Source organism: Vulpes lagopus, chromosome 19 (genome assembly GCF_018345385.1).
Source record: "Vulpes lagopus strain Blue_001 chromosome 19, ASM1834538v1, whole genome shotgun sequence".
Lineage (NCBI taxonomy): Eukaryota > Metazoa > Chordata > Mammalia > Carnivora > Canidae > Vulpes > Vulpes lagopus.
In genome coordinates this window covers 15136319-15152894 of record NC_054842.1, presented here as the reverse complement: position 1 = coordinate 15152894, position 16576 = coordinate 15136319, and the positions used below count along the sequence as shown (strand labels likewise).

Below are 16576 nucleotides of genomic sequence, written 5' to 3'. Positions count from 1 at the left end.
GAGGCACCCAGGGATCACCGAAAAAAAACTTTTTTTTTTTTTTAAAAAAAGCTCAAATTCTCCTTCTCCATCATCTCTTCATTAGTCAGACATAAGCTTTCCTTCAACCATTGTGTTAGTGCTATGGGTTTTTGTACTTGTGACAAGCACACCGCATAGAGCCTTTAATGAGCATCTTGGTGTTAAGCCGGCTGTTTCTCCTTGGGACTTGTATATTCCCTCAAGAGTGAATCTGCGTCTCATTTGTCTTTTTCTCTCCCCTAAGCACCTACCTCAGAACTCATAAAAGGACCTCATTGAGCACTTGTTAAATCAATAGCACTATTTTCATATTTACATCCTGCCTGGTTCCCAAAAAGGATGAACAGGAAACAACATTGATTTCCAAGGGTTGATGAATGAATGGAGTGTTCTTGGCACTGGAGCCCACATCCTGGCTCCATGTGTAAAAATTGGGGGCAAAATGGGTTTTCGACCTACCTTCTTCACACCTGTACTTGCTTATTGATTTAGTGAAATGCTTGCGATGGTTTCTCTGTTCTCCGATAGTGAAATGCAGTACAGACCCTCTGCATTTTCCTTCTTAATGGTCCATTATTTCTCTGTAGAGAGGCTAGTGGTAGAATCAGTGTTGGCAAGCTGCATAGAAGTGGACACAACAGTGTAATAAGAAGGCAGCTATTATGTCCCATTATTACCTCGAGTGAAGGAAAATCGAAGAAGCATAGTGGTCTATCGCATAACTGCCATTCTCGGGTTGTTATGGGGGAAAGCTCTGTAAATCAGCCCTCCTGTGCTGATTCTTGAGGAGACTGTTACCCCCTTCCCGCATACCTTCTCCCATATGCAATTTTTCGTGTTCTCAACTGGCCGATTCCCTGGAATATAAGCTTTTCAAAACATGACACAGAAGTTCACCAATTCCTTCCAACTCATAACACTTTAAAATTGCAACTCCAAATTATTTCTGTAAAAATAGCTGATTTTTATGACTCCTAGGGGATTTCTTATTTTAATCTGAAACCTTCAGAAATGGTTCAGTTTTGTGGAAATGATGGGGGAATGTCTGCTCTTAGCAGTTTTTGTGTTCAAGGGCAAATCAACCTCTGTGCTTGCTAACTCTAATTTTCCAAGGGTTATGAGACTTTAATTTGATTCTTTATCCAGTGTGCATAAAACGTTCACTGGAATTTGCATAATACATTTATTGTATAATCACTCTTCACATTGGTTACCTGCTTCCTCAAATGAACATTGCTTTTTTAAGGGTATATATTAATGTAGGGCCAATTTGAACTTTGTAACCAAACAGAATTAGGTATATCTCTGAAGGACAAACATAAAGGAGAGAGAGAAGGAGGGCATGTACGTGTTCTGAAATTGGCTATTATATAAAAATAGCCCCGATCCTGCATTTCCAAATATTAATTTTGCAAATATAAGCAGGGAGAAGATTGCTGTCTTTAAAAACACAGAGATTATGTGGAGAAGGAATACACTTGTCTGGCTTGTCTCTTAAAATGCATTGTAGGCGAGTGGATTCCATCGGGGTGCCAAATTTCAGCACTGTCTAAGAAGGTGAGGGCATTTGAGGGAGAGGCTGCCGAAGGCATTAAGCCAGGAACTTTGAATGCATTTTAATTCCTTCGTGCCCAGAGCCAATATATAATTAAGGCAATATTATTATTACCCTCAATTTTGGTTTAGTGTTCTGTGCCTTTGGACTCCTTGCTATCCAACAGCAGAGCAAAGATTTGAACCCAGACTATATGATGCCAGCGTCTTTGTCCTTCAACTATACCGAATGGTTTTCTGTTAAATGCACTTGTCTAGTGTGAGCCACCTTGGAAACTGTGTATTTCTTAACATCAACATGTCCAGTAGAGCCTGAAGAGCCCTTGGCACAGGCACAATTTGGAGACTGGAAGACCTGATAGTAGTTGGAGGAGAAGATTCTGAAGATCCCCAGTTTCCTTGCAACTTTACTAGGGTAATAAGGGCAGTCCAGACTTGATGAGTGGCTTGTTCCAGACCAGAGTGTCTCAGTCTTTAATGTGCATACAGTTCTCTGGAGATCTTGTCAAAATGAGTACTGAGTAGATCCACAGTGGGCAAGAGATTTTATTTTAAAGATAGATTTATTTATTTATTTATTTATTTATTTATTTATTTATTTATTTATTTATTTGAGACACAGCACAAGCAGGGAGAGGGGCAAAGGGAGAGGGAAAGAGGGAATCTGCAAGCAGACTCCTCACTGAGCATAGTGCCCAACATGGGGCTCAAACTCACAACCCTGAGATCACAACCTGAGCTGAAATCAGGAGTCAGCTGCCCAATCAGCTAAGCCATCCAGATGGGCAGTAGATTCTGAATTTGTGCAAACTCTCAAGTGATGCCATTGCTGCTGGTCCACAGACCACACAGAGAGTAATAAAAGAGAAAATCCTCTGCTTACAGAGCCATTTCTCTAGTGATCCACTTAACCATACAGATCACAGTTCTCTAAACTGCATCTTAATCAGCATATCCTAGGATCCTTGAAATCCCATTGTCTTGGGCAACTAAGACTCATCAAGCAAATTCTGCCTATAAGAGAGAGGACTTGAGCTAAAAGTTGTGGATCAGCTATTAAAGGGACACAGAAAAGCTAGTACTATCAACTAGCATACCAATTTCCTACTATCATAAAATTTCCTTGGGGAAAACATATCTTTCATTATTGAAGAAAAAAAACTCTCACTTTCCACTTCTAAATAAATGTGCAATCATGAGTATAATGACACGATCACTATTCAAATTCTTGGCATCCTTTTTGAATCACAGATCTGAAATTGTGTCGCAAAGTCCCAATGCATTTCCAAAATTCCTTTGAGATGGGTCCAATGTAATTGCAATGAGAAGGAAAATGGGCTTCCGATCTCCTGTATTTCAGGAGGGCATTACTTGAATTTGATTTAACTGGATTCTGAGATCTTTGGTTTGCATGCATTAGGGTCTTTCTTTGAAGTATCTTCCAAAGAAACAAAAAACCTCAAAAAAAAAAAAAAAATCACTGTCTAAGGTCTAGGAGGCTTTAAGGGTATTACTTATTCCTATTAATTTTAAAAATCTTTCAAAATGTTGGAATAAGATCAGTTTTGTGAATTAGTTGGCTAAGACATAATGTAGAGCTCAGAAATCTTTAAGAAATATCTAGGCAATTGGATGTTGAAAATAACAGATTAACAAGATTATAGTGATCCATATTTATTGACCAGGAAAAGTAGCCACATGCCCTATTAAGAGAAAAAATATCTGCATAATCTGATACTATTTGGGTTAAAAATAAAGAAAAAATAAACGAACAGTTTGTTTATTTTTGAGCTGTGGCGTCATGGTTAATTTCCCTCCATATTGACTGAAATTTCCTCAATAAAATTGTATAACTTTTAAAATTGAAGAAAACAACACTACTATTTATTTTTAGGGGGAAAATGGGCAATTGAGGAGACATTTATAAAATCTCAGATACAGTGTTTTTTATTTCAAGTTTTTTGATAGCAGGAATAGATAGATAGATAGATAGATAGATAGATAGATAGATAGATAGATAGATAGATAGATTTTATTTATTTATTTATTTATTTGAGAGAGATAGTGAGAGGGCATGAGCAAGAAGAGGGACAGGGGAAAAGGAAGAAATAGACTCCCCACTGAGTAGGGAGCCTGAACTGGGGCTTGATCCCAGACCCTGGGATCCATGACCTGAGCCAAAGGCCGACTGACACTTAACTGACTGAGCCACCCAGGCACCCCGGATAGCAGGAATAACTCTTATCACTGTATAAGTTCCTAAGTGTTTCTAATGCATACAACAGTTAAGAGTTCAAGATTAACTTTTGGTTGCTTTTTCAAGCTAGAACATCAGAAGGAATCATAGGAGAGTGTCTTGGGAAGGGGAAACCACAGTACTAAGGTCTAAGTAGAAAGGAACTTACATTTATGTCAGTAAATACGGTTTTGTTTGACTTGCTATTTTTTTATTTAAATTTTTACCCCATGCATGCTGTTACTCTCAATTGCCTATATGTACGTGTTTCTTTATTTTTACAATTTGAATACAGAACTAGAATTATATTTGTTATCTCAGGTGGAATGAAAATAATTAATTTGGGTTCTTATAGGATGTAAAAGACACCATTTTTCCTAATGCTAGGGACAGTATTTGTGAATATTTATTTAAAATATTTGGAATAAGCCCTATAAACATACAAATGAAGAATGCGTCCAGTAAAGTATGGGTTTAAGAGGGAAAATGCATGACTTTCATTAAACAGAAGCTTCCTGAGGGTTTCAAAGTGAGTTTTGTCAAAGGTTTAGAAGAAGGAAATCATGCATGGAGCCTTTCCCAGGAAATTTAAAAGTTTAAAGGAATGCTGAGCTTTTTGCAGAAATTTAGTTGAAGTGACAGGTCATTGGAGGGAATATCTAGAATGTAGAGTGTAATAAAAACAGAGACTCACAGATAATACATCTTTCTTAAAAAGAGTCCACCTATATGTAGGAGTCACTTCCTCTTCCTTTTTTTGCACTGAGCTACTTAATGCATCCCTGTGGGTGGTTGCCTAATTCTGCTACAATATCCATCCTCTGAAGATGAATGGCCATGGGTCAGGGGATGTCTCTGCTCTAGAAGGATGTGAAAGACTATGCATATGCTTCCTGGGCCATTAGCTGGAGCTATTGAGTGTGAACGTGCATTAAAGCACCTGGAGGGTCGGTGGTGGGGACATGAGATTCTCCTTCCCAATGATTCTCACACTCTGAGACCATCATCTCTGCTCTTCTTACAGAGCAATCATCTACAGCTCCACAAGTCTATAGAACCAGAGCAAGGAGAGTGAGGGCAGGATGGGGACTAAGGAATGAAATCATAGCTAGCTTCGCCTACCCTACTGTGCACTGGGATTGTAGAGCTATAATTAGAGTGTTCAGTTACAGCTTGCTTCCATCATGGTTACAAACTCAATGTAAAGCCACACTGCATTACAGATTCATTCCTCCCACTGTTGTTGATGGCAAAGACACATAGGACCAATGGTTCACAAAAGACATATATTTTCTTTGTATCCCTGAACACTGCCTGTTAGCAAAGGAAAGCTTTGCAAGATGATTCACAGAGGTTAATCTGCCCATTTACAGCTAAGCAGGCTGCTCTCTTAATCTCTGCAATATTATAATAATGGTTGGTCTAGTCAAAGACCTTGGCAAATCAGTGAGTTTCTTTCATCTTAATAAAGCATAGTGATCTTTCTAAGCCCATAAATGATGATCCTGATCTTAATTTTGACTTTATTCAGTATAAAGAAGCAATTTCTCTCGTTTAAAAATCAATTGAACGGGGTGAGTAGGGAAGTAAGTTTTGGGATTTGAATTTGTGTTTGGTTTAATAAGACTTTCTGTGCAACTAAGTGGGATGAGATAGTGTCCCATTTTCAAGTGGCATACCACTAAGCACTTTGCTCCCTAAATGTGTCTGTCTTTGTAATTGTTCTATTCTGCTGGGAAATGCTATATGGGACCTAATTTCCTTTTCTGGAGCTCCCTTTTGTCATTTGTGCACAAAATGTATTGACTTTGCCCCCACCTGGAAGAAATGTTTGCCATATTAGAATACTAGCATTTTCCTTTCACTTTTTATGTGGTGCTGATTCCTCTCCATACTTTGTGTTTAGCTCAATTCATTTCTGCTGTGCACAAGAACTAGCAAACAGAGAGATAGAATAATACATGCATACGTAAATTTAGAACATGGATAATTTTACTATCATGACACACATTGAAAGGGTGTGGGCATGTTGAATCAGGCATTCAACCCTTATGAGCAGAATTGCATACACAAAGCCATGTGTATTATACAGAAGGAAAACATGGCCTTTTGCATATGCTCACCTAACCTAATCTCCTATGTGTTAGAAGACTCTATTGTATTTAAATTTCCTTATGCACCCTACTAGACCATTAAACTGCCTGACAGGAGGGACTATATTAAGAGCATCATAGTTTTCCCTGCAGCACCTAGTGAGCTATTATCTACACATAATAGATGTTCAGTAAATTAAATGATAGGAAAGTCATCCTGATTCAAAAGCATTCCTCATAAGGTCAATCCTACTCCAAAAACTGATGTCTCATTTTAGTGTTTCTGGCACTAGAATATCAGAATGTTTAGGTAATTAAGTTCAAACATCAGGCGAATATACTGAAGTAATCCGTTTACTGTATAAAAGATGTTGTTACCCTACTTATTTACCTCTATTTGCTAAGCATCTAAAGGCTACAGCCCTTTGCAGAGAAAGTACACATGCTTGTCTTTTTTTTTTCTGTATAAAATCATCCCAAATTACTTTCTGAAGATGTTTCAAAGCATAGGTGATTTCAGATTTTAATGGCTTAGATTTTCTTTCCCTCAAAACAAGCATTCTTGTTACTGGCTTTTGCATTCTAGCAGGATTTATCTTTTGCCTTTATTTTTCACACATGTAAGTTAGGCCATATGGCTATTATGTTTCCTCTGTAGTAGCCTTGCTTCATTATACTAATCACTGCAGAGAAGATACTGAAGTAATGACTGGGGTGTCTGGCTAGTTTGGTTTTATAAGCATATAAGTAGTGAAGAATTTATCAGTGCTACCCTGCAACTACCTTCTTTGCTCACATAATGCACAGAATTCAGAAAGGCAGTAAGAAAAAGACACGCAGCAATTACTCAACATTTTCAGGATGCAAGAGAAATTAGCAGAAATGCAGAGACAAGGAGGCAGCCTGGATTTCACTGGACCTGTAGGAAGCCTGCAAACCACTCCTCCCTTCTGGAAGGTCACCTTCACTCCCTGAAGCTCCAGTTTTCTGCTCCAAACTCAGATGACAGCCACAGAATATTGTCAAACTGAAGTAGAAGGAGGGGCGATTGATGGCAGGGCAATTCTTAAACATTTGTTACTGTTAAATTTGAATAGAACTTCAGTTGAACATGTAATTCCCAGACAAAGTGTTCGTTTATTCTGTTTAAAAATTGCATTTGACTCACAGCTGGATCGTCTTTGAAAGAAGTTGGGTGTTACATCAAGCCATCTGTGTTTCAAGTGGGCTTTTATGACAGCCATTGTGAAGAGGAAGAGCAATGCAAATGTTGTGAAATTTAGTGTGCAGTTCACTCTGAGAGCAAGTTTCCCTCAGCTGACTAGATGCCACCATGAATCCAAACCAGGAGTTCTAGTTTTGATGTCTCCCTGCCACCTCCCATATAAAGTACAATCACAATGTTGGTAAATAGGTAGGCAGTTTAAATAAAAAATTTAAAAAGCTAACAGCAACAGAGAAGTACAAATTAAACTGTGAAGCTGGTAAAGAGACTTTTAACAAAATGCAGATGGATTGTCACACAGTGGTCCAGTTGAATGGCAAAGGTCACAGAGAAGTTGCCTACAAATGCACTAAAGGAAAGAACCCAGAACCCTCTGAGCCAATCCATTGTTTGTAGAACTTGGTTACAATTTCTAAGTGTGTGTGTGTGTGTGTGTGTATTATATATATATATCATATATATATATATAATATGTATATATAAAGTAATATATATATATAAAGTCACCTGGCTTGTAGTGCAATAAAAATAGCAGAACTTTAAATTAACACACCAAGTTTAAAGCGTTTCAGGAAAGCATTGATTATATCTGCCAATGGAATGAGTGCATTTGGCGAATGACCTAATTAGCGTGTAGTTGGTTCTTTCTCACTGCTCTGCTTCCCGCTAATTGCAGAACTGCTGGCCTTCTCCCTCTGACAAGGAAGAAAAACAAGGACAGGGGTGTGTGGAGAAAACAGTGACATTCAGTTTTAATTCATTTGAACCTGCTGCCAAGCTTAATTATGTAATTGAGGGAGTGAGACTGGTGTGCATCCAGCCACTTGGGCTGGGGTTCCGATGGTTACCATTCACCAGTGTTTTATTGAGGATTTTAGCAGTTACCATAAAGCATTATTAGCTGGAGCTGAACTAATCTCCCTACCCTGCCCCTCTCCAGATGTAGGTACAGAGGTTCTTGTTCTCAGACTTAATTATTTGTCATTAAGGAAGGCAAATTGAAATCAAATTGAAGTCACTTTGTTTTGTGGTAAATGTATCATTATTCTTTAGGAGCATCTTTGCATTTTGTTTTGTTCTTCTGGATGCATGTAGCATATACCGTTTTATGTACATAAAACTCGGGAATGCAATGTGCATGCATTTCTACAATCAGTGTTTTCCAGGGTTGCTTGAGACATTTTTACCTTCGGACTTTCATTTTGATCAGTGAAAGTGAGTATGTATGGAAAACACATAGCTCAGTAAAATATTTCATGTCTGGTGGCTTATTCTTTATTAATAACTTTATGTCAGGGGATGTGAGCACCCCTCCTTGCCATGGAGTCTTCTGTAAAAGAGATATTTTGTATGAAGGCACCACTTTTCTTGCTGGACTGATGGCTCTAGAAATACACTCTTCTCAAAGTTCACCCATTCCCTCCCTGCTTCAGAGAAAGCTCAGGTGTCTCGTTCCCTCAGAGATTTCTTCTGTTTGGATTGAAGTTCAGCTCTGGAGATAGCATTGTGATTTTGTAATATCCTGTGTAATGTGTGGGGGTGAAAGGAAAGGGAGGGAGTCAGAGAAGCTGCTATGCTGGAATAGAGGCAGAGAGTCCTGAAATCAAGGGCCACCTGGCTAGGTGTCAGCATGGCTGAGCCAGACTGGGACCTTTTGGCATTTATATTATTCGTTATAGTCAAAATGTATTAATAGACATTTTAATCAGTTGATTCCCACTCTAGTCTGAGAAGTATTAGCATCTTTCAAACATACTTTGCATTAATTTTGACAAATCTTTATTAAGCGCATGCTATGTGTTAAGTACAGCCCCAGTAACTGGGTACATACAAATAAGTAACATTCATTAACCAAAAGTGATCTTTTTTTTTCTGCCTTCAAGTTGCAATGAGCAAAGAGTAAGGGCAAGATGGCATATGTGTTCCAGATTCTCTCAGTCCTTCACTTTTGGAGAACATTAGTCTATAAATTATCCGCTTGCCCTCCTGAAGTTTTGATCTCTTGCATCCTGCTTGATCATTCCTATCCCTATCTGAAATTGCCAGAAACAGCCCCATAGTGAGTATGACAAACAAGGATCTGTTGAATAACTTGAACGAATCCTCTGTAGTTCCCTGGCTTCCCACTGAAATCAGCTGAGGAACACACACCTGGGCCACTTTACCAAAGATATCGTTTTACTTTCCCGGGAGTGAGAAATGGACACTGTTTTTGTTTTGCTTTATTTTGTTTTTGTTTTAGCTCCCAAGGTGATTCTAGTGTACAGCTAAGGTTAAAAACCATGGTATCTCCTATCTTAAAACAAACCAAAACAACTCATTTGACCTCATATCACTCTCTAGCTGACCTATCTCTTAATTCTCCTTCCCAGCAAGATAACAGCCAGGAGGCCTGCAAGCAATCTCTCAACCTCCTCCTCTTTCTCTCACTCTTCAACTAGTCAGGCAGGCTTCAATCCTCACCAGTCCTCCCTGAAGCAAATCATGATTGTGCCACCCGCATTCCTAAGCACACTGGACATTTGCATGCTCTCATCTTGCTCACACTGTTAGGGGCACGTGACAATTGATTTCTCTCTCGTTGGAACATCTTCTTCCCTTGGCTTTGAGACATCCTATTCCCTTTTCAAAAGTCCCTTCCTCTCTGATTCTACTGCAGCCTCCTTTGCAATCTCATATTATTACCTGACACCTAAATACTGAAGTTGTTCAAGCTCCAAACCTGGGCCCTTGGTTTCTACTTACACTAGGTGTTTTTGTCTCTTTCCATCTCTGTAAATCACATATTTATGCTATTGACCTCCTAATTTATATTTCCAATCCTATCTTCTTTTCTGAGCACCAGCCTAATATATCCAACTGCTCCTTGACATTTTTACTTAGATGTCTCACAGGCGTTTCTGACTCAACCGATATTTTAATTTTCCCTCTCCCCTGTTGGATCCTCCTCCAGGCTCCCCATTTCAGTAAATCACATTGCCACCCACCCAGTGGCTTCTGCTGAAAAATCAGTAGTAATCCGTGTCATCTGTATCTCCCTTACTCCCAAACTAGTCAATCTAACTTTAAGTCCTGCTAATTCTGCCTCCAGAGTATGATTCAAATCATTCACTTTATCCCCTCCATTTTATTGCTGGCTACCATTTGTCTGGATTGCTGTAATAGCCTCTAAATCTACTCCTGATTCCATTCTTGCTGCCCACCTTCTCCATAACCATTCAATTTTCAGCAGAAGCCAGTTGGAGGGATATTTTAAGAAATGCAAATCATTTCTTGCTACTGCTTCCTTAATTTTCAATGAGGAGCAATCTGTTGTTAGATTCTATCTTATATGCTTTTGTTTTCTTTCAAGGAAGGACTACCATTTGGTAATTATAGACTCATTTGTGCAGTTATTCATTTCATGTCCATTTCTCAACTCAACTCTGAAAACGCATAAGGGTGGGAAGTGGGCTATTCTTTTTAACTCCTTATACCATGTGCCTGGCAAAGTGCCTGAAATAGGATTTTATTGTTGAATGAAAGAATAAGCATATGAATGGATGAGGACGATTGATCAAAGCATGAAGCAGGAGGGGGTGCCTTGCAAACCTCACTTAGCCCATGCTACTAAGATTTCAACTACCCCATGAATAAATGTACTGGCTGAAGAACCGCACTGAATCTGTTTGTGGAACTGTTTTCTTCTGTGCCCTGATGGCAAAATCGAGGAGTTTTCAAGAATTGTGTCTTCTTGTTGGGCTTCAGGAGCTACTCAAGAGAGTTTGCAAAGTGGGATTATAAAGTAGTTCATTGTGTGGTGTATTTGGCAAGGGTTTATGAGGACTTTGCTTCTAATCCTGGACCTGCCAATTAAGCAGCATGCTGGTTCAGGGTTAGTTATGCCACCTCTCTTGAGCCTCTGTTTCTGTATGTATCCATGAATGGGCATGAGACCAGTAAGACCTGATGTCATCATTTCCCCAGGGATCAACATGTCAACCACCCAGCACATTACATGTTACATAGGAAATAATGTCTACATTTTAGTTTTACCCTCTGTTCCCCCTGACTCTCTTTCTTGATTTATTTTGTTCTTTTTCCCCTTTCTCTTTCTGCTTTTATATCCCCTATCTGACTCATCTTAGTGGGTGGTAATACTCCTATTACTCACATAGTTTGAATTTTGTAGGAAGAGAGGAATTAGCGGGACTTAACAGAACAGGCTTCCCTTTGGATGAGAAACACAAACTCACAGCTTCTCTGCCCCGCTTTTCAAGAGCATTTTATGGTACACTGCTGTGTAACAAGTTCATTTTAGGATAACATGCTGGGAGGGAGAAAAAGAAGAAGGGATTCGAAGGGAGAAAATTAAAAAGTTAATTAAAAGAAACAACTTGGTAATTGAATTCCCTCGCGCTCTTCTTTGGTGATGGGGAGGTGGGTCACAGACTGTGGTTAGTAGGCTTGCTCACCTCCAGACTTCGGAGGAGCAAGTATGAGAGTGCAGAGCAAATCCCTGCCTGACCGATGAGAAGAGGATACATATGATGGACTTTTTAGACATGCTACACAAAGCTGCCCACGTACTCATTCTTGAGCTTTTTTATTTTGAAATATTCTTGGCAGCTGAAATATTCTAGGCTAAGCCGTGGACTAACACCAGCTAGTTTATGGGCATGGAGAATCCCCTTTCACTGATGCTGCTTCATTGATTCGAGCTATTCCTCTAGCCTCACTCTGTATACACACTCAAACAGGCAGAAGGGAAGAGAACAGTATAGGGAACTTTTTCAGATTATACGAAAGTAATAAGTGACATGGGTCTTTTTTAAAATTTATTTTTAAAAGAAGCCTTGAATATTTAATTACTCTATCACAGATTGCTGAAGAGTTAAAACACTTTATTTAATATTATCATTGAGTGAGACAAGGTCCTGTGGTGCATTAGCATAGGCTTAAATATCAACTAGAACGCAATTCAGACCCTGACTCTCATTTACAACCTTTATTCATTTACACAGTCAACATACATTTATATATCAAATGTGTATTGTGTTTCAAGCACCGTTGAGGTTGTTGGTAATAAATTTAAGTTCTATCAAGGCTTTTTATTAACATCAACTTTTTTTGAGATTTTGAAAATTAACTTTAGACATAGACTTTTCTATATTTTTCAGCATTTTGTGGTCCTCATTCTTGCAGCAAATTCACCAAAGAAAGAGGGACGTGGTTAAATAATGCATTACCTTACTCATCAAATTAGCCCAAATCAGATTGCTTAAGGTTTACCTCATCTCCACAAAGCAATCTCCAGAAAATAAGGGAATTGCAGTTTTATGTTTAATGATATTGTGCTATCTTCCCTGACATGTTAAGGCCAATAGGTTGAGAGCCTTTATGGTAATTGCAAGAGTTATGAATGCAAGTGTGACCACAAGCACACCTTCCACCAAAATGACAGATGCAGTATTAACAAAGATTTTTGTGTTTTTACAGGGTACGGTTTTGTAGATTTTGACAGTCCTGCAGCTGCACAGAAAGCAGTAGCATCTCTCAAGGCAAATGGCGTGCAGGCACAGATGGCCAAGGTAAGATCAGTGTTTAGATTTTTTTTCCTTCTGTGATCATGTATTTCTTCATTACTGTGAGCTGAATCAGAATTGGAGTTTGCAACAATTTGAATTATACTTACTTGTTAGGGAAGACAAGAAACCCTATATTAGGTTTGGCTTGGAAGAACCTGGCTGGTTTATTTCATTGTTTCTTTGTATATAATTATTAATATGCTCTTTTGTTACGGCGACCTCATTAGCGCTTTAAGGACACTTGTGAAGTGCTCTATTTTACCTGATGAAGAAAGTGCATGCGTATGTGTTTGTATGTGTGTGTATCTAAGGCTTTCACCAATAAAAAGTTTGAGAGTAGTATGATTCTCAGCAAGTTGTCCTTGGTAAACTGCTAAAAAATTGTTCACTCTCATGTCGGGGAGTGCTGAAAGCTGAATGATGCAGTTGTCTGATCTATGCAGGGAAATGAATTTAACCAAAGCATACATTGTCTAGATTGTTAGAATTTCACTTCAGTCTTTATATATAGTGTTACTAGATGATAATATCCTAGAGATCAATAACTTCTGATACTCATTTGTTGTTATGTAGAACAAGTAGTCTGGAAATTTCTATCTGAAATCATAATGCATCTGTATATTCAAGAAAATAAATAAGAGCATTTTAAATAGATTTGAATTCTGATTGCAGTGGTAGTTATAAGAATCTACACATGTGATAAAATGGCATAGAAGTATACAGGCATATCAATGTCAGTTTACTGGTTTTGATATTTTATAATAATTATGTAAGATGTAAACTTTGAGGAAACTGGGTGAAAGTGTGTGGTGGGATCTCTTTATACTGTCTTTGCAACTTGTAAATCTATGATTATTTTCAAAATTAAAAAATTTAAGAAAATCATTTATAGCATATATATGCTTGATACATATCTGTTTTAGGTTAATGGTCATTTTTCATTTATTCACATGCACATATATTTTAAAATAATTTTCTGTTTACTATTGCTGAATTTATTTGCCTCTGTATTCTCAAAAGTTAGGTAGAAGAGCCAACAGATCTTGAAATTTAGACCTAATACATCTGGGTCATATTCGTGTATATCCTTACTCTTCACTATCTCCATAAGAACTGAGCGATATAATGACCAAGCCGCAAAATTTTCAGCCATTTGGATTTTATTTTGATTGCAAACATTTCCTGATATTTTCCAGTTTCAACCTGAGAGAACTAGAGGTGGGATATTAGGTTCTCTTCCACTTCAGATGTCTTTTAGCAAGCTGATACCACTCCTATCTGTTAATCTTTGGTTGTGGGTCACTTCTCACAAAGATTACTTTGGTGAACTCATTGCCCTTTATGATACCTTAGTTGTTTTTCAAAGCTGTATAAATTAGAACTTGAATTCTTTCAGCTGTGTAATGTACTCCTCAAGACTGTTCCTGGAAGCTTCGAATTTGGTCATGAACTAAGATGGCTGGAGTTAACATTTGTAATTAATAAGTAAATTACATACATGTCTTGGTTTAAAGGTCACTTGGCAAAACAGTCAAGTTACCTGGCAACTTAAGCAACAACTCATACCCAGGAAACTAATGGTAAAATGTAGTTGCTGGATACATGCAAGATATAAAACTTGAAATTGGACTGAAAAGCAGCTGACAAGCATATCATTATAAAAATGCTTATGAAAAAAATTATCATGGAACACCTTTGATTATTGAAGGACTAAGAAGTTTTGGAAATTGGTTGTGGCAGTTTATAACTTAATGGATACAGGGTGTGCAATCTCCACTGTTTCAAGTGTTCTGAGAAAAAAATATATGTGCAGTTTTACTTGCTGGATAAAAATCACTATCATCTTGCACAACAGGCAAAGTTGGCATTGATTTTATAACTACTGAGGAGCCATTATGACTATTTTCTCTCTGTTTCTAAGCATTCTGGTACACAAGTCTCTGTCTATCTCCCTCTCTTTTACACACACACACACACACACACACACACACACAGGTGTACCCCAATTGCTGACTTCTCACCTAAATAGGATGCTATCAAAGGGAATGTATTTTAAAGAGCTTCTAAAAAGAAGTTGTTCATCATAGCCAGCATCTTTACCCTTAGCCCAAACCCCACGTACACTGCACAATGTACAATGTAAGGAGATTCCAAGTGGAATGTTTAGAGGCACTTAATTTATTTCTGGGGTTGCTGAAAGATTTTTACCTTATCAATTATGCTGTCTGTGGAGTAAATTCTTTTTCCTCTTTTTTTTCACAGACTTTGAATCTAAAGCCCAGAGCTTTAGATTCACATCTGAGTACTAGAAAACTTTAAGCAATAAATGGCTCTGTAATTTAACTACCTAGAAGCAAATAAATAGCCTCCCTTTGACAATGAATTGGAACAAGCTTGACCACCTGTATTAGCAGATTTCTCACTGAGCTATTGGATTTCATGGCTTTTTTTCCCCCTTTGTCCTGGTGATAACTGTAATTTATTATCATATAAACCTGCAGTCTGCAGGGTGTGTGAAACTTGCACTATATTTTTTGCCATTTAAGTATCTACTGGATTGCCTCCTGCATTCTTGTTCTTATCAATATCCTACGATGCAGGTTGTGATGCTACATTTTAAAGACTCCAGGATAAAAAAAAAAAGACTCCAGGATTTTAAAGCAAAAATGCTACAAATACTATAAGTTCCCAATAGCAACCCAGAATGAACATGAAGCTCTCCAAGGGAATCACTCTAGCTAGCTTATTCCAATGTGTGCATATGAAAAATTCAACTGATTTGTCAACTAAGAGGAATCAAACAATAAATCATCCAGTAAGTGGTAATTGATTAATAATGTATAACCATTAACATAGACTAACATTTTCTGTATACTTGCTGTTATGTCAGAAAGAGTTTTGAGGGATCAAAGGAAATGTTTCTTTGAGGAGAGCAGATTTAGAATATTTTAGTAATACATCGTGGTTAGGAGTGTAGGTTTGGAGAGAGAAACTTGGCCTTGAATTTTGGCTCTGATACCACCCGGATGTGTGGACTTAGTTGAGTTATTTAAATATCTCTTAAACAATCTAATAATAATATTCAGATTATTGGACTAAGGACACCTGTCAGAGTTAATTCTAAAAAATACACAAAAAATTTATCATGGTGCTTAGACTATACAAAGAATTCAATAAATGTTAATTATTCAATGAATGTTGTTAATCATTACATTCAAATATGTTACTGAACCTTCTATAAATTCTAATGTTTGCTTTAAGCAGTATATCATTACAAAACAGTCTCTTGAGAAATATAATAAATATCAACAAATATTTTTATTACCTGCTATGTGCCAGGCACTGTGCTAGGTGTTGGAGAATCAAGTTGAATAAAACTTCTCTCTTATTCCGAATCTGTAACATTTAGCCTATCTCCTGGTCTTGTTCCTGGATTGCTCCAGATAAGAATATTAGCTGTTATGGTTCTTGCCAGCCTCAAAGCATTTAGAAGAAAATCATTAGCTAAGGACTATGTCTCTGTAAGCATAAGAAGAAAAGAGCTGAGGACACACTAGCTAAGAATAGCTTCACCTTGTAGGTGTTTCTTTTCTCATTAATGAGAAGCTTGTAGATGGATAGTGAAGGGCAAATGCTGTGGTATGCCCTCAAGGATCAAGGCTTGTGTGCCATTCCTTATGGGTGGCTTTTATCTGTACATATACATGTTATTTCTAAAGCCTAGGTGTGATAGCCCCATCTAAGCCAAGAACAACAAAAGGACGCAGGGATCTGAAGCTAACGGATCATTCTGGCTGATTCTGTCCTTTTAAAAGCTTTCCCAGAACCTAACTTAGGAACTTGTGTTTACATCATAATGGCTCAAATTGAGTCATATGAT

At 37.8% G+C, this 16576-nt stretch overlaps 1 protein-coding gene across 21 annotated transcripts in view; it reads left to right on the top strand.

The window, feature by feature from the left end:
• Positions 1-16576, top strand: part of RBMS3 (RNA binding motif single stranded interacting protein 3) — a 1727904-nt gene that overhangs the window by 1309948 nt on the left and 401380 nt on the right. For all 21 annotated transcript variants that reach the window (XM_041733599.1, XM_041733601.1, XM_041733598.1 and 18 more), the window contains one exon: positions 12608-12699. In XM_041733599.1, coding sequence (XP_041589533.1) covers positions 12608-12699 — 92 coding nt within the window. The remainder of the gene's footprint in view (positions 1-12607; positions 12700-16576) is intronic.